At 33.1% G+C, this 19,082-nt stretch overlaps 1 protein-coding gene and 1 pseudogene across 2 annotated transcripts; one reads left to right on the top strand and one right to left on the bottom strand.

Annotated features, from left to right (window-relative positions):
• Positions 1 to 329: 329 nt before the first annotated feature.
• Positions 330 to 5,869, bottom strand: LOC114733408 (glutamate receptor 3.6-like; annotated as a pseudogene).
• Positions 5,870 to 16,567: 10,698 nt separating this feature from the next.
• Positions 16,568 to 18,387, top strand: LOC114733413 (probable protein phosphatase 2C 47). Of its 2 annotated transcripts, none has more exons than XM_028920874.1 (4): positions 16,568 to 16,805; positions 16,923 to 17,114; positions 17,205 to 17,410; positions 17,643 to 18,387. In XM_028920874.1, the coding sequence occupies exons 1-4, from the start codon at positions 16,602 to 16,604 to the stop codon at positions 18,190 to 18,192; spliced, it is 1,152 nt and encodes a 383-aa protein (XP_028776707.1). In that variant the 5' UTR covers positions 16,568 to 16,601; the 3' UTR covers positions 18,193 to 18,387. The 2 variants fall into 2 exon arrangements, with proteins under 2 accessions (XP_028776707.1, XP_028776708.1); XM_028920875.1 differs by having other exon boundaries at positions 16,734 to 16,805; positions 16,930 to 17,114.
• The last annotated feature ends 695 nt before the right edge of the window (positions 18,388 to 19,082 follow it).

The raw sequence follows: 19,082 nt of genomic DNA, 5'->3' as shown, positions 1-19,082 counted from the left end.
CTAGGAAGCAGATATTGTGAGGGTAGACTTGATGAAAACACCGACAACGACGACGATGGAGGACAAATCGGAGTTCTCACGTGTGTTTCGATTGGGAAGCTATTCTGAGAAAGGACCCAAGCGGTACATGGAGGATGAGTTCATCGCTGTCGATATTCTCCAGGAAAATCTCCCTCCTGTAACTCATCACCCTCCTTCTCCTGGCGCTTTTTAGGGGGTTAAATCATTCGATCTCTTCATATATATGCGCGCGCGCACTACCTCCGTTACCAATTATGACTATAAATGAGATCTTATAACTGGTACTAGAGGTAGTATATATATATTGATTAATAATGAAAATCTATAATAGTTATTAACATGAATAGTGATGAATACAGATATTTGATGGGCACAGGGGTACGGATGCAGCATGTACAACCGCCTCTTTATTACCTATTTTGATTTTTCGTATTATTTATACAATAGGGGCTCCTTTTAAACATAGGTGTTATCACATTGAAGTGAACCACAATGACCACATTCTCTAGTTAACACTGAGAAGGATCATTTTCATAATGAACACTGTCAGTATTAGAGCCATCCATTGACCCATCTTCATGCAATACTTTTTGGCTTCTATTTGGCTTGCTGCAATTCTTTCCTTCCTCTTCTTTTTCATTGACAAAGGCAATAAATGACCGGATTCGAGCTGAGTGCGATGAGCCTGCGAGATTGCAATCGGAGCAGTGGCTAAAACGGTAGGCCATACGAATGACATAACAAAGCAGAGCTATGAAGCAAGTAATCCCACAAAGAAGAAAGAGACCCCAGAAGCTCTTTAGCTGTAATCTGTCTATGCCTTGCTTTGAGCCTTCTAAACTGCATGCTCTTCTTGAAAGCCATTTGTCATGTATCCTTTGAAGATCACCATTCTCTGATAGTTTCAGGATTGCTATTGACATGTCTACTGCCAAAGGAGAATCTTTGGGAAAAGACTTCAACACAAGCATATGCATAATTAGTTGACTTATTTCCAAGTTTCATGAAAAAAAAAGAAGGAGAAAAGCAACCTACAAAACCCCAGCCCATTTTGGTGAACTGTTGACCAACGATTCCAAATTCACATCTGGTTGAAAGAAAGAGCTCCATGTAAGCACGTTCATCAATGATTGCTGCAACACCACCATTGGCAGGTCCATCCTTCAAGGCTTTCTCATATTCTGATGGAGAATCCAATGGCACGAGTCTGGATTTCATGATGTTGAGTTCCTCAGTGAGGAAGTTCTCTGCAAATGAACCTCGCGAATAGCCAATGAGGTCTTTGCTAGCTACTAAGCTTTCAATTCCTTTCACTGGGGAAGAGAGTTGTTCCACTGTGAGAATAGAGGTCAGGCTTGCTATGTAGCTGGAGTTCAGTATCAAGACTACGAATAGCCATATTATTAGCACTAAGCGACCCAGGGTGCTCAAAGTTCTCTCTCCTGCAAAGAGTTGATGATATTATCCACCCAAAAAATGAAATTAACTATATAATATTCACTAGAATTTTGTGTGAAAAATCCAAACGAAACTGTAGTCTATCACTCACTATGTGCAAAAAATAGGGTTGAAAAACTAAACCTGCAATGAGAAACTTCACATGTTAGCAACTAAGTTTATGATGTGTTTGTACTGTTTAAACACTGTAACTTAGGGTTTTCATGAAGTGTGAACCAAAAATAGAGCTTCAACAGTATATTCTTTCCTCACCATATAATGGTCACAAACTGTCTTCTAGCGGGACCTCAAAAATCGTCATTTACTCGCCGTTCTAAAACCCACACAACTGCTCCCACAACAAAGAAAGACATTCCAGTCACAAACCACATCATTGGAGTAAGTGGTCTTAGGAAAGCCCAAGCGTTAGAGTTTGACTTTCTAATAGGAGCCACAACAACTAGCCCAGACTCAATATATGGTTGTGTGAAATCCACTATCTTTGTTCTGTTTGTGGTAATAGTAATGTCACCTACCACAGCATCAAACTCCTGCAATTATGAAGGCAAAGGCTCAAGATACAGTATGTCTGATAAAACACATAAAGATGATGAGAAAACAAACAGATTCAATATTTAGCCAAAAAGATGTTGGTAATTCGTTTAGATCAGATGTTTATACTTACACCACTTGTGATTTTTTGCAGAAGTTCTGAGTTTAATGGGTTACTTTTACCATCTCCAAATGGGACAAAATTGTATGGAACTAGATAAGGCAATAAGTTAAGTGCAGCTTTGAAGACATCTACGCAATAACCTCCAAACATTTCAGATCCTTCAATTCTTGACACAAATTCATGGTAACTAATCCTGAGAGGCACCCCAATTCTCAAATGCCTACCATCGTTGGCAAAAACCCAACCGCGAGGTGTTGCAGTTGTTTGGCCAGGCCATATCACACCATAAAGCCCTTTACTTGAGTTTGAATAACCAGGTGCTTGTCCAGTTTGTAAACCAGAGGAATTGGACCAAAATCCAATCCTCCTAACCCCAGTACCAATCACATTAATGATCTCATATGAAGGATTCATAAGCTCACCATCTGGACTAAACATCATTTGACCTGTTAGACCAGTTCTATTGACCTTCATAGTTTCTTCCAGCAATAAACTCCCATTAACAAAGACCCTTTTAGAATTTAAGTCAAGTCTATCCCTTATTAGTTTGTTTAGACTTGAATTGTTTGAAAATGATAAAGTCCCTCCCCTATTGAAAAATGAATCAAGTGCATATGCAAGGACCCAAACAGTGTCATAGGCATGAAGGCCATAAGTGTTCCACATGAAAGGACTTTGATCAGGAGCTTTCTTCTGTACTAAATTACTCCACCTGGAAGTTAAATTATTTTTCATTCTAGAATCAGGTGTGTACATTCTCAAGGTTATAACACCTTGGAGGTCATTCATGTATGAAGATGACCTAGTTGGATCAGTATCTAGGACTGTCGAAAGCCAATCAGTGGCCAACCACACATACTCACTTCCCAACATGCCTAGTGACTCAGCCACATGAAGTACATCTACACCAAAACTAGGGTATATGTGTAGGACTATAACCCTAGACTCCCTTATAATGACCTTAACCAATGCATTGTTTATTTCTTCCCTGTTTATATTATTAGGCGTAAGAGGGGCTTTATATGAGATCTTACAACGTTTCTTAGCTAGCTTATCTTCTAATGCAACTATGCCATTTCTTCCATGATCATCATCGATGTAGATTGCTATCACATCTCTCCATTGATAGTAGTCAACAATATCTGCCACAGCAGCCATCTGAAATTGATCACTCTGCGTTGTCCTAACAAAATATGGGAACTGAAGAGAAGTCAAGGAAGGGTCTGTTGCAGCAAATGATAGTAACGGTACTTGCAGGTCGTTGGCTATATGTGAAATCACATGAGCCATCACTGAGTATTGGGGGCCAATTATGGCCACTGTATCATTCTCCATCAATAATAATGCTGCCAAAACAAATAAAATCGACGTAATCATTAGGAATTTGAATCCTTTTCAATGTAGGGATTGCCTAAATCCTAATGGGAGAGAAAGAGAAAAGGTAAGATTCAAAAAGAGAGTAACTTATAAAACTAATAAAGACAAAGGCTGGTACGCCATTGCTTAGATTGCAGAAACATTACATGGTTAGGCAGATATTTTATATTCATGCATGCAGATATACATTTACAAAGAGAGTAACACGGAAATGCAACTGTGGATGTAAAGAATCCAAATATAATAAGATCGATCTCGATTGCCAGATCTTACCAGTCTTTTTCTCTTTTTTTAACTGAATTTCCAGTATTACTAGTAAGTATGAAAAATTGCATAAGGAGAACAAAAATCTAAAGAGAACATACATAGTTTGACAAGGCCTTACAGTCAATGATGCCGAGAAAACCAGTGGAGAATTTGGCATGTCCTGGAATGAAATATTGAGTTTAGTTCCATTAAGAACTGATGGATTGGAGTTTATATCATCCTTTGCTGCATCAATTGCAACTTTTGCGACTTTGCCAACGGTTGAATTGAAAGATAGAATTGCCCCAACGTTGACGGAACCAGGTCTTGTAGGAACACCGCTTAATCCGTTTGAATAAATGCCGCAGTGGAAAATCACAAGCACAAGAAGCCATAGTTTCTGCATGATGTGCTGTTTGGCCAAAACAAACTTGCAACTTATGTCATTATTAAAGAGAAGAACGATGACTCTAGAAATAAAAGAGCGGACAAGTATAGTGATGAAAAATAGATTCTAAACAAATTAACTTTTGCATGGCTTTCCTTCTGAATGTACAAGTGTCGCAACTTAAAAGCAAAATGAAAAAGGAAACAACTTTTTTAAAAGAGAATACAGGATAAGCCGAAATATTGGCTTACTTTTTTTCTTTAAATAAAAAGGTGAAAGTCGAAAACTAAGGGATAGATGAAATCAAATGCTTTTTCCTTCCTTAGGCTCTAAGGCTGAAACAGCTCATGGTTGTTAATGAATGTGTCAAAATGAAGCGGCATGAAACCCTTTATATAGGAAGTGGCCAGGCTGAGGTCATGAGTTGTGACCTGTTTTGTGCTCTCATTGTGATGCTTTTCTAAGTCACACTAGCATTTGAAAACTGTATACCAAAATATCTTGAATTAGAAGTATTGTTAAGTGGGTTTGCATAAGTTCCAAATTATTAGCATCACTTCTTGTTTTTTCTGTTTTTGCCATAACTCACATTCCTATAGTACTCTCTATGGATTTGAATTCCCAATCTCACACTCAAGAGAGCTTTAAAGAAGGTGTTGGTGTCAGTTAGACTGCAAAGCCCCCGCCATTATTAATGTCTCTTATTGTTTCATATTAATTGGAAATGTCGATTTACCTAGCATTATTAAAAGATATTACTCGCTGGCGAAAAAAAAAAACAAGATATACTCCCTCCCTCGTCATTTATAAGATATTTTTTGGTATGGACCTTATCCCAAAGATACACTTCATTAATTGTGAGTTAGTTAATAGTAAGTGTTTCATGAAAGCCATCTATGGTTTTCACAATTCACTCCAGAGCATCTTACAAAATTGACACAGAATATTTTTTATTACCGGGGCCAAGAATCCTCCATTGATAGCAAAATATTACTTTTAAAATTCCAATTTTGATGAGTTCATTTATAAATTTTAAAAGTCACTCGATTATCAATATATCAATATTTATATGCACAATATAAAATTTATATGAAACCGTGAAAGATGCGGCTTATTCTTCAAACTTCATGTAACATAGCCCATATTTAATTAGTTAATTTATATAGAACCTAAAATTTAATTAATTTTGTCCTTTTGACCCTAAGATAAACCTACTATTTACGGAACTGGATCTCTTCAATTGAGATCCTGTTAATTGAGTCATAACTGAGGTAATCAACCAAACTAAATGGGACAAACCCACACACATTCTTTTAAAACTCACCAATCATTTTTGACAAAAAAAAGCTGACCAATAAAATAGTTACTAAGTTTCGTTTGGGATTACATAATAAAATGTTATAATTAAAAAGTGCAATGTGTACGCACGCTTAAGGAGGAAAAGAAATTTAAAGAGAACATATATAGTTTGAGAAGGATTTACAGTCAACGATGCCGAGAAAACCAGTGGAGAATTTGGTGTCCTGGAATGAAATATTGAGTTTAGTTCCATTAAGAACTGATGGATTGGAGTTTATATCATCCTTTGCTGCATCAATTGCAACTTTGGCGACTTTGCCAACAGTTGAATTGAAAGATAGAATTGCCTCATTGTTGACGGAACTAGGTCTTGCAGGAACACCGCTTAATCCGTTTGAATAAATGCCACACTAGTCAATCACAAGCACAAGAAGCCATAGTTTCTGCATGATGTGCTGTTTGGCCAAAACAAACTTGCAACTTATGTCACTATGAAAGAGAAGAACGATGAATCTAGAAATAAAATAGCAGAATCTAGAAATAAAGAGCAGACAAGTACAGCGATGAAAAATAGACACTAAACACATTAATTTTTGCATGGCTTTGCCTCTGAATGTGCAAGTGTGGCAACTTAAAAGCAAAATGAAAAAGGAAACAACTTTTTTAAAAGAGAATACAGCTTAAGCCAAAATATTGACTTACTTTTTTGTTTTAGATAAAAAGGTGAAAGCCGAAAGCTAAGAGATAGATGAAATCAAATGCTTTTTCGTTCCTTAGGCTTTAAGGCTGAAACAGCTCATGGTTGCTTATGAGCTGAGGTCATGAGTTATGACTCGTTTTGTGCTCTCATTGTGATGCTTTTTCTAAGTCACACTAGCATTTGAAAACTGTATACCAAAATATCTTGAATTAGAAGTACTGTTAAGTGGGCTTGCATAAGTTCCAAATTATTAGCATCACTTCTTGTTTTTTTCTTGTTTTTTCCATAACTCACATTTCTATCATACTCTCTTCCAACCTCACGCTTGAGATAGCCTTAAAGAAGATGCTTGGTATCAGTTAGGCTACAAAGCCTTTACCATTATTAACAAGAAGAATTACAATTAAGTCCTAAGAAAGAGAAATAATTTCTAAAAGATCCCGATAACAATCTAACCAACCTGTAATAACAAGTTCTAGAGTGGAGAATGACAATTTGTAAGACTTGTTTTGTAATTTTTTTCCTTCTTTAGGATCTCATTGTAATTCTCTCTTATTAATATCACTTATTGTTTCATATTAATTGGAAATGTTGACTTACTTAGCATTATTAAAAGATTTTACTCACTCCCTCTTCATTTATTAGATAGATGTTTTTTGGTATGAGATATCTTGGATAAAACAATAGTAATTCATCAATGACCTTATTCCAAATAAAGATACACTTCACTAATTGTGAGTTAGTTAATTGTAAGTGTTACATGAAAGCCATTTATGGTTTTCACAATTCACTCCAGAGCATCTTACAAAATTGGCACAGAATATTTTTTATTACCGCGGGCTAGAATATAATATCCTCCACCCATAGCAAAAGCTTACTTTTAAAATTCCCATTTTGATGAGTTCATTCATAAATTTTAAAAGTCACTCGATTATCAATATATCAATATTTATATGCCTAATGTGAAATTTATATGAAACCGTGAAATATGCGGCTTATTCTTCAAACTTCATGCAACATAGCCAATATTTAATTAGTTCATTATATATAACATAAAATTTACTTAATTTTGTGCTTTTTACCCTAAGATAACCCTATTATTTACGGCATTCGATCTCTTCAATTGACTTCCTGTTAATTGAGTCATAATTGAGGCGATTAACCATTAGATCGTGAACTAATATTAAGGGAAGAGTTTCACATAAAAAACTTGATATCTTTAATTAAAAAAAATTTGCAATTTCCCTCAAAACCATCAAGTCAAATAAAGCCGGAAAAACGGGTCGAGCCCATTTAGGCTCTGAAATAATGAGGGTCGGGCTTGATATTTTTCCCTTCAAATAGGAAATAAGCCCTAGAGGACCGAGGGCTTAAAAGGACCGGCCTTGGAGGGCTGCGGGTCGACCCGTTTAAGCTATTTTATAATTTTTTTTGTTTTTTAAATTTTTATATAATTCTAATGTTATTAATTTTTTACATTGTTAATAATATTTCAAATATTTAGTTATTATTATCATTTTAAAATTAAATTTAGTTTTAGACAATAATTTATCCAACTAAATTTTTAAAAAATGGGTTAATTTAGACTTTAATAATGATTTGATTTATATTATATGCGTTGCTATTTTTAAACTATATATATTTGATAATAGAGTATTTTTATACTTATATAACTTGTGATTCTATAATTTGAATTAGAAATTCATGAGTTTCAACAATGTTTCTCACATTAAAGTAAAATAATAGCTAGATTGCAAAATTTAAAAGTAAAATTCCTATAAAGAAGAAAAACTTGATATTTTTGTTAGAAAAGCATACTTATGAAGAAGAGTAATTAATTATAGTGATGATGAAGTTTCAAAAGATTAATGATAGTGTTTATTTATTGCACTATAAATAAAACTTTTGGATGTTGTTATTTTGTTAATGAATGTTTTAGATGTTCTTGGATGTTGATGGATATTTATATATGATGATATTTTATATTTGTGACTTAATTTTATTCATATTTATATCTTTTATTAATAATTTCATTGGTTTATTTTTATTTTTATAAAAAATATTATAAATATAAAAAATAGTTTTTTTCCTTAAACGGGCCAAAAGCCCGCGGGCCAGCCCTGAGCCCTGTAGCTTAAGGATCAGGCCTAACAAATTGGGATATTTTTAAAATTTCAGTTCTGGAGGGCCGGCCCTTTTAAACCCACCAGCCCTGAAGGGCCAACCCTGGAGGGTCGGGCCGGCCCTGATTCCCACCTCTAAAGTCAAATGATGATTGCAATTGGTCAACAAAGGGCATCCAAATCCACTATTTATTGCATCAATTTAAAGGGATGACAATTTCTAGTCACCTTACCGTTTAATAGCATGAAAACTCTTATGCAAGCAAGAAGTCGCGGGTTCAATTTCATTTATAACTATTAGGTTACTATCAGGTTATTATTACCTATTCCTTTTTTTGGGGAAAAAAAGGGAGGCCGGGTTGCCCTCACCCCAACCAGTTAGATGCGTCGTTGTTAAATTCGCAAGCTGACTCTTTGAATTTACTATTTTTATATTTTCAACTTACAAAATCATTTCAGTTGCTCTTAAACTTGTATTAGTTGTAACTCGGTCGAACTTATACTTTCAACTCACCGAGTTTACTATTTTTATGTTTTTACTTATTAAATCATGTCAATTCACTCTTAAACTCGTGTTAAATTTTTAAATTTAGGTGTGTTTAGTGGCTTTATATGTGAATTTTATAATTTTATTTGTTGAATATGATAAATTATGAAAGTTGATTAATTTAATTTTAATTATTTGGATTTAAAATATATTTGAATAAAATTGTTGTTACTTTTATATTTTATTATTTAATTATTACTTTTGATACCAATTTACTAATAAAAGTAAATTTTATGATTTGAATTTTTATCCCTATAGCAAGTTTACTTAGCCTCATGATTTTGACAACGGTGTTTGGATGTATACAAATTTCCCCTAATTATTCATTGTCTACGTTCCCTCATTGGTTATTATCTAATCTATTAATTTATTAACAAAAGGCGTGACATTTTTGTGAGTGTTGTGCAGATATCATATTCTATTTAAAAAGTGCACACAACTTGGGGGGAAATAATGATTGGGCAAAGAGAATCCAAAACAGCAACTATTTCCAAACAGAATGTCTGCACTCAATTAATTAATTCACACATGCACTTTCTTTACACGTTTTTTTAGGATGCACGTCGTCCAAAGAGGTTCGAGGTTGCTCGGAATTGGAAGGAAAGAACTTGCTGAGAAAATTCCGCAGGTAAAGGACTTTGAAAGGGTCAAGAGCTGCATGCGTTTTCACAAACCTGTGACGTCTCTTTTGGTCTATAACATGAATTCTTGCGTTGCGTGTAACCATCTTTAACATCGGTAACTTAGGGGATGTTTGGATGGAAACCAACTATGTTTTTAGAATGTTTTTATACGGTTTCGAAATAAATATATGAAAGAGTTTGTCTCATTTTGCGGAAAAAATGCTTCTGGGAAGTACTTTTTGCGGTTGCCAAACACCCCCTTAGTCTTTAGGTTCAGATAACATCTTTCTTTTCTATATCCTCTACTCTTTTAATTCTATTTATTTATAGAGTAACGAAAGAATTTTTTTTTCTGGTAAAATTTTTTTTTTAATCCTATTCTCTCCCGTTTTTATTACAAGTTTCAAATAAATAATTCACAAATAACAAACTATTAGTTAAAATTGGTTAGAAATAAATAATAAATTAGAAATATAGTTTTGTTTTCAATATATCCTTATAACAAATAAGAAAAAAGATAAAAGAAAATGTGTAGGGAAATGTGATAAGAAAGGGTTATAAAAGGAGAGAGAATAAATAACTAAGAAAAAAAAGTGAAAAATACTTAAATATTAAGACAAATCCCAATTAAGTTTATAAAATGAACCACACTTCTTTAAATAAGGGTCTTACATTTAAGACCGGAGGAGTATTTTTTTTAAAGCCTCCTCGAATCAAGAGTATACATCTAAAAGATATTTAAATACATTTTATAGATTTCAAGTAATGAGGGTGTGTTTGGATGAAACCAAACCATGGTTTGGAGAATAGCTTCTGGAGAATAGATTCTGAAAAAAAATAGATTTTGAGAAGAATAGATTTTGTGAAAGTGATTTTGAGAAGTGTGAGTGTTTGGATAGTTGTTATTAATACTTTTTATATACAAATTGGCATAAATTAATATGATAATTATAGAAAAAATATATTTTATGATATATTTTAATTTGAAGGAATAATTGTTAATAAATATTTTTTATTAACATATATTAATAATAATAGATAATATAATTAATAAATAATTAATATGTATATATATTTATAAGATCTAAGATAAATATGTTTATAAAAAATATGTTTATAAAAAAAACAACAAATACATATCCTATAGGCTCTCACACTCTCCCTTTTTTCTCCAAAAGTAAAAAATTTCTGCTTTTTCCAAACCATGGTTTTGATTTTTTTAAGGGTGTTTGGCTAACATTTTTTCCCAACCTCCAAACCATGGTTTTGGTCCCAAAACCATGGTTTGGAGTGCTTGCCAAATACACCCTGAATAAGACGTCAAAGTCGTCTTTGTGTACTTTTTTTCAAAGATTTTTTAGTTGAAACACAAGAAAATGAGATAAAAATGCGTTTGTTGAGAATTCAAAACCCAAAAAAAAATTGAGATATTAGATCTAATCCTAATTATAAGAGCTAGTTAATTAATTGAGAAAATTAAAATAATAAGTTTTAAGTTAGTTATTTGTAATAATATGTGTTATCTTTCCTAAAATATCCTTACTAATCAAATGTGTTGGCTAGAACTACCATTATTAGAGGACTATCTTGGTAAAAAATGCATAAATATTAGAGATAAACTGGATTGGGGTTTTATATTTAAGACCAAAATATAATTCAAACAAGACGTTATATTAAGAACCGGAGGTAGTAATAAATATGCAAATTTAGGGATCTTATAATATAATTTTCAAAAGTATGTCGTTGATTTTCCCTAGCTGATCCAATTTGTTTCCCCCATTAATTCTCTCTTTTAAAATATAAACCATTGGAGAGGTTTAATTTAATGAAAGAACCTCCATGACATCATGGCTTTGTGAGCTGATTAATTTAGATCTTATATCTGTACCGCTTTAATCATACTAGCTATTCTTATTATTAAAGGATCTTTAATGCTCTTTTATCTCTTTTTTAATTTGGTCAAAATGGTAGCAAGTCACTTTTCTTTTTGCTGGTAAAAAAAGCAAGTCACTGTTCTTTAACTTTATAACCCTTCTTTTTTCTCTTTTCTTTAATTTTATAACCCTTCTTTTTCCTTTCTTGATACAGACCATTGAGGGTCATGTTAAAGGATCGATATAGCTTCCTCTTATACCTCTGTGATGAACTAACAAGCAACAACTATTGAACATTTTAAGGATGATAATTTATTTAGAAGATATTAATTAAATAATGCTCCATTGATGTAAAATCTTTATATATTCCAAGAACGAATGATCCCTTATCGATTTGGTTTGGTTGAAGTTGATATTGATGATCATCAAATTAACCATCATAATTAAGCTCTTAACTAGCTTATATTCTTAGCATCGAAGTACTCTTGAGTATAGCAAGAGTTAATTAGTGCTTTAGTGTGATCACATGCCTTAATCTAATAGTATCCTAGTGCTTGGTGCCTCCTGGTTCACCATATGTGTGTGTGTGTAATTCCTTGAAGATATGAAACAAACCTTTATGATGATGTTTGTATTATGGTGCTTTTGTTTATTCAACCATCTCCATGTTTGCTTTAATTCCGTTGTGCGTAGGTCTGAAATTTTAAAAGAAATAATGAATATTAACTAATTTCAATAATTTATATAAATACTCCTCCGGTCCTTATTATAAGACCCCATTTGACTTTTTATTTGGTCCTAATTATAAGACCCCAATCCATTTTGTCTCTTATATTTATATATTTTTTTTCCAAGATAATCCTTCTAATAATGATAGTTTTAGCCAATATACTTAATTAGCAAGGATATTTTAGGAATGACAACACTTATTTATTATAAATAACCAACTTAACTTACTTCCTTAATCTCCTCAAATAAGTCAATTGGGTCTTATAATTAGGACCGGAGGAGTAGGTTTTTTTTTGGGGGGGCAAAATATAAATAGGTATTAGACGTGTATAATAAGGACACGAGGGGATATTTAATTAATCTTCTACTCAAACCAACCACTTGTATAGTAAGGACATGAGGGCCAAAATAAAGATCTTGTAGAAAACAGCAAACTCAGAAGCGTTCGTTCCTATTAGAGACAAGCATCAAGTTTTGACGATGGCAGTTGGACGTGTGTGGGTTTGTGAGCATGCTTAGCACAACACACCTTAAAGAGCCTTTTTCCCCTGGGAAAGACGTTTAAGAGATCAGATGTAAGAAAATTTAATATGCACCCAATACATCGATCTATTACTCAAATGGCACAGGTGACGCACGCACGCCCGCCTACCCACCAGCACGCAGGTTCGCACGCACATAACTTTTGATACTTAATTAATTTGATATTTAATTTAATTCTAAATATAAGATCTTAATATATTTTTAAGACAATTCTTGTAGTAATTACACATGTTAAAAGTTTTATTAAATGATAGTTCTAACAAATTTATACACATGATTAGTAAAGGTATTTTAGGAAGGAAAATATCTATTTATTACAAATAACTAACTTAACTAATCTTTTTAATATATTAAAATTAGTCAGTCAGCTATTATATTAAAACCAAAGGTGATATATATAATTGGCGTTCTATATGACCCCAAAAAAAAAAACACAAACAAACTATGCAGTCAACGCCTGGCATAATCAGAATGGCCTAATAAATCACAATGTACATACATACATATACACATACATACATATACACATACATATATATATATATATATATATGGAACCGGTATGCATATGTAACATGATGCAATCTATAAGATATGTGATATTCCTTCACTCCTTAATATAGAACTTATTTAACTATTTTGATTAAATTAAAAAAATTAGTTAAATTAGATAATAATAATAAATATGGTATATATTTTCCAAAATACTATCAGTTAAAACTCAATGTTTTAAAAGCCGGACCGGAAGTCGAACCGGAAAGATCAATGGGTCATGGTTCAATCGGTCGGATCGGTCAGACCATTCGGTCGGACCGGTGACGCAATAATTAATTTAAAACAATATTATATACATATAATTAGTATATATGAAAAATATCAAATTATTAAATAATTTAGAAATGCATTTAAATAAACTAAAATTATAATGAAATCATTAAAAATGGACTAAAACATTATATATTTAAATTTATGTATGTTTAAAATATTTAATGATATTACAAATTATCAATTCATTCAAATCAAAATATTTTTTTAAAAGATAGACCAAATATCGAAACAAAAAGACTAGCAACTCACGATTTTAACACCACAATATATGAAATTTTTAATGAAATAATACTCTATGGTTATAAATAGTCTAAAAATATATTAGGATATTTAAGGGGATCAATTTTTTTATTTTTCTTCTATTTTTTTAAATGTTTTGTAATTTTTCAGTCAGGTTAAAAAACCGTCCGGTTTTCTGAAAACCGTTCCGGTTCCCGGTCCAACTCCGGTTTCCGGCTTAATAACGGCTCAACCCCGGTCCAATCCGGCTCAACTATGTGAACGGTTTTTTGGTTCAAACCGAGCCGTTAACGAGTCCGGGTGACGGTTCAACCGGTCCGATCGTCCGGTCCGGTCCGGTTCTTTAATCATTGTTAAAACTTCTTTAAAAACCAACATTTCAAAAAAATTTAGACTCTGGTTAACTCGTCTCTGACGTTCCAGTCGTTGAAAATCTACTCGGTCCAACTTCTCTAATTTTTTTTAGTTAGCGAGAGAGGGTGTAATTTAGGGTGTAACTTAGTTTAATGTTTTGCTTCTGCTTCGTTGTTTGTTTTTAATTTCCCTGTTTATAAAAAAAAAGAGTTAAATTTTTTGTTTTTCTTCTGGGAGGAATTTTTTCTATTTAATAGGATAAAGGATAAATATAAGATTATGTTTTTCTAGCCACAAAGAAAATAAATAATATGATTAATATTTTGTTATGCTATTCTTCGGAGGTAAATTAAAAATCCCATCACCTTGAATGGGTATTTAATTTGTATGAAAATATTTATTTAAAAATATTTTGAATCATTTTATTAAAAATATAACACGGTAGAATTGATGTGTGTGTGGAATTAATAAATAATAAGTACTCACTCACTTTATAAAATATATAGGTATATTATTATTGAGTAGTAGGTATTATTATGGTATTTAATTACTTAATAGAGATAATTTAGAAAAGAATTGATAAATATGAAAAATATATTTTATATTTAGGACCAATATCAACATTCTAATTATATCATATATTAAGAACAAGAAAAGTAATAATTTTAAAAACTATACATGCCATAGGTATATATACACTCGTATATGTATAATTAAAAAAGAAATGCCATTAATTAGAGAGAACTGAATTCAAGACAAGAACTTCAAACATGAACAAAAAAAAAAAAAACTCCCAACAAGTCATAAACAAAAAAAATGAAATTAAAATTATATGTTAATACTCATTTATTTATTATATACATATCACTGACATATTTCTGACTTCTGGGAATATATATATATATATATATATATTTATATATATATATATTTGAGAGTTAAAGAAACTTCATAATCTATGAAGATCTTCCGCGATCTGCGACTCATCTTTTGCCATTTGCAACATAATTATTTGAAATGAATAATTAATTTTAAATTTGAATAATATTTTAATTGAGATATGAATATATTGAATTAAACAGGAAGCATCATAATTAAATAATATGTCAATTAGAGGTTTAAATAGAGAAATAATTAATTAATTTTAAATCTTCATATGTTTTTCTAAATTCTGTATCTCTAATTCAAATCCCATTTGAATGAATGAAAAAAAAATTATACTCCTATAAGAAGTGAATCTTGACTAGAATTTAAAATCTAATTAAATATTTTAGTCCATATATCGCAAGTGAGAGAAATTCTTAGTTTTTAAGAAAGAAAGATAATTACTAAAAAAATCTTATAATAATCGAGCAAATTGTAATGACAAATTTCAGGGTATAAAATAAAATATTACAATCATTTTATGGAACTATCAGAAAGACTTTGATATTTCTTTTTTAGTTTATATCCACATAGTTTTTGCGAATCCCTATAGCTTTTGTTCTTATCTTACTCTACATTTCCAAACCATTCTTTGATTTATTCGTTCTTTTTCTTGTTTTAATCTTTTTAGTCGTTCAAGATTGAATTCACAATTCTAGATATCCTTCTCTCCCACTTTACACTTTGAAACGCACCATTGTATAGAGAGAGTGGCGCCTTCACATCTTCTTAAGCCAAAATAGCTGAGAAGAGGAAATGTTCGTTTTTTTTAGGATACTCCAGCAAATAGACCTAGTGGAGATGGGGTGGGGCCTGTAGCTTAGACGATTAGAGTATGTGGCTACAAACCATGGTGTCAAGGGTTAGAATCCCTCCTTGCCCACAATTGGCCAAAAAGAGAAGGACCTTTCCTTCTAGGGTAGGAAAATCATGACCAGAATGGCGGACACAAAAGCTATAGAACTTGGGTTCAGGTATCATTAAAACCTTTTAATAATTATTTTTTTTTGGAAGTTATCGTAATTCTCCCTATAAGTATAGATACCTCTCACACACACACGTTCGTTCAAGCCACACAAAATTCGCCAAGTGCATATCAGTTTCTAAAACATACTGGTGCGTAATAATCCAAGGCGAAATAAAGAACCGAGATCAAATCATAACTCGGTACGCAGGACGAAATTGTAACACGGAAGAATCCAAAGGGGAAGTAATTAAAACTTGACTATATATATTTCAACACGATTAAGCATATATATTTCAACACGATTAGGCACACGCACGCGCGTACACACACACATGGCCGCATTATATGATGATTAATAGTGAAGGCTGAAAATAGAAAAGAAAGGAATAAATAAAAAGCGTGTGATGAAGAGAGGTGGTAGAGAAGCTGAGAGCTGCGTGCACAATGCAGTAACTGGGTACCACAAAGGGCATCCGCTAAAGTAGTGAACGAAACCACGCGTCACTCTCTCCGTCAAACCTGCCACTCCCTTTCATATTTATACCTCTTCACCCTCTCTCTTTGTTCCTCTCGATCCATACTCCCAATGACCTAATAACCAAACGCATCTCTCCTCCTCCTCCTTCTTCTTCAACATTTCTCATCTACTCACTTGTATCAGTCATATTATCTATACGTGAGGCTCTCATATATGGGAAAAGGATCATGGCTCCCGCCGGCACTGATCTCTTGCCTCGTCAGACGCCGACGACGATGAAAAGTGGCGGAGGTGCAATCATGGAGGATTCTAATGGCGACACTTTGGGCAATTTAAACCATTGTTGTAATAATAGTACTGCCACTGGGAAGCCTCCTAGAGATGTTTCCTCCGTGCGTCATTGCAATAGCTCTACCTTACTCGCCGATTCGGTTTGTCTTCTTCCTATCTCTGATCTTTTCTTTGATCGGCTGAGAATCAAAAGTAATAAACAATGATTATGGATTATATGAGTTGGATTGGATTGTCCGTGTGTGCGCTGTGTCTAGGAAGCAGATATTGTGAGGGTAGACTCGATGAAAACACCGACGACGACGGCGGCGGAGGACAAATCGGAGTTCTCACCTGTGTTTCGATCGGGAAGCTGTTCTGAGAAAGGACCCAAGCAGTACATGGAGGATGAGTTCATCGCTGTCGATATTCTCCATGAAAACCTTCCTTCTCCTGGCGCTTTTTACGGGGTTAGATCATTCGATCTCTTCATATATAAATATATATATTGATTAATGAAAATCTATTGTTATTATTAACATGAATAGTGATGAATACAGATATTTGACGGGCACGGAGGTACGGATGCAGCATTGTTTACGAGAAAGAACATCCTCAAGTTTATCACCACAGACTCGCACTTCCCTTGCAGCATCCAAAAGGCGATCAAGAGTGCCTTTGTGAAGGTTGATCACGCCCTAGCCGATGCCATTTCTCTCGATAGATCTTCAGGCACCACTGCTTTAATAGCTTTCATGATGGGAAGGTAATCAATATATGTATATATAACAACCAGATTGTACGCATATATATGTGTGTGTAACAAATTAGACGTAGTATATATGTGATCTTATAGTTGGTTAAGATCACAATGAATTGATATGTAAAGAATTGTGGAGTAGTTCTGACCAAGAGGGAGGTTAAGATAAGTTCTCATATTAGTTCTTTGATATATACTTTCATATCATTGTTGTCTCCGTATATATTGTGGCACGCAGAAGTATGCTAATAGCCAATATAGGCGATTCTAGAGCTGTGTTGGGAAAACGAGGGAGAGCGGTTGAACTGTCCAAGGATCACAAGCCAAACTGCACGTCGGAGAGACTAAGAATAGAGAAACTGGGCGGCGTAATCTACGACGGATACCTCAACGGCCAACTGTCGGTGGCGAGAGCACTAGGAGACTGGCACATCAAAGGCTCGAAAGGATCAAAGAGCCCACTAATCTCAGAGCCAGAGCTTGAAGAGGTGGTTTTAACACAAGAGGACGAGTACTTAATAATGGGTTGTGATGGATTATGGGACGTGATGAGCAGCCAGTGTGCTGTTACGACGGTGAGGAAGGAACTGATGCAGCACAATGATCCGGCGAGGTGTGCGAAAGCACTGGTAACTGAAGCCTTACAACGTAATACATGCGACAATCTAACTGTTGTTGTTGTCTGTTTCTCACAACATCCTCCTCCTAAGCTTCAGGTTCCTGTGCTGCACAAGAGGAGGAGCATCTCAGCTGAGGGCTTGGATCTTCTAAAGGGCGTACTCTCTTGATCCAATTCTCTTTTGTGTTGTCATTATTAGATGCTTCTTCACTCAGATCATTTTCTTGTACATAGTTGTTTTTATTTACAAATGGTGGGGACTTTTCTGATTAGTTTTAATTTGTTGTCCCCCTAAAGGTAGACTTATATCAAATAACGTCGTCCAAACACATATACTATACTTTTACATGTAACATATTTTAACATTTTATAATACTGTTCCTTTTCTTAACTCGTTTATCTTATGCCAAAACATAGGGATATCTCTATAAATATATATATGCATATATATATATATATATATCAACATATAAACGTGAAAGGTATAAAAAAGCATCTTAACGTAAATAAATTTATAATTTAAAGCATAATAAAATATTATAAAATTAACAAAATATCAAACAATTACCGGGGTGTTTGACATCTTTAAAAGTACTTTTAAAAAAAAATTTCATGCAAGTTAAGAGAAAATTTTTCTTACATATTTATTTTGTATATCATAAAATTATTTTTAAAATCATAGTTTGGTTTCAATCCAAATAATTATATATCAATTATGAGCTCTACAATTTTCAAGCTGTGTGGCTGGAAATATCCATCATTTCCGATCGTCCATCCAGGCGTCTGATGGGATCCACTTTGACCGAGCCTATCCATCGCATTATTTTATCATTTATAAGCTGTGTTTATATATAATGATATATATAAAAAGGGGGTTTTTTTTTGCCAACAAAAGGGTTATTTATTCTATATTTTGTTTCTGTTCTTATTCAAAAATTTTAATAAGCATAATATCTTCTTGACCAGATTTTAAAATTGAATAAGAAAATATTTTAAGTTATTTTAATCCAATTTTTCAACACGCATAAAACACGTCTCGCGTGTTTTCTCTCTGTAGCT

Source organism: Neltuma alba, unplaced genomic scaffold, assembly GCF_004799145.2.
Source record: "Neltuma alba isolate B1F8T4 unplaced genomic scaffold, ASM479914v2 tig00012996_pilon, whole genome shotgun sequence".
Taxonomy (NCBI): domain Eukaryota; kingdom Viridiplantae; phylum Streptophyta; class Magnoliopsida; order Fabales; family Fabaceae; genus Neltuma; species Neltuma alba.
This window is presented reverse-complemented; position numbering and strand designations above follow the sequence as displayed.

Bases quoted from the DNA above. Each gene is read 5' to 3' on its own strand.
- LOC114733413 (XM_028920874.1), top strand. From the start codon at position 16,602: ATGGCTCCCGCCGGCACTGATCTCTTGCCTCGTCAGACGCCGACGACG. The intron at 16,806-16,922 runs GTTTGTCTTCTT...CGCTGTGTCTAG, and splicing joins CTACCTTACTCGCCGATTCG to GAAGCAGATATTGTGAGGGT. The intron at 17,411-17,642 runs GTAATCAATATA...TGTGGCACGCAG, and splicing joins ATAGCTTTCATGATGGGAAG to AAGTATGCTAATAGCCAATA.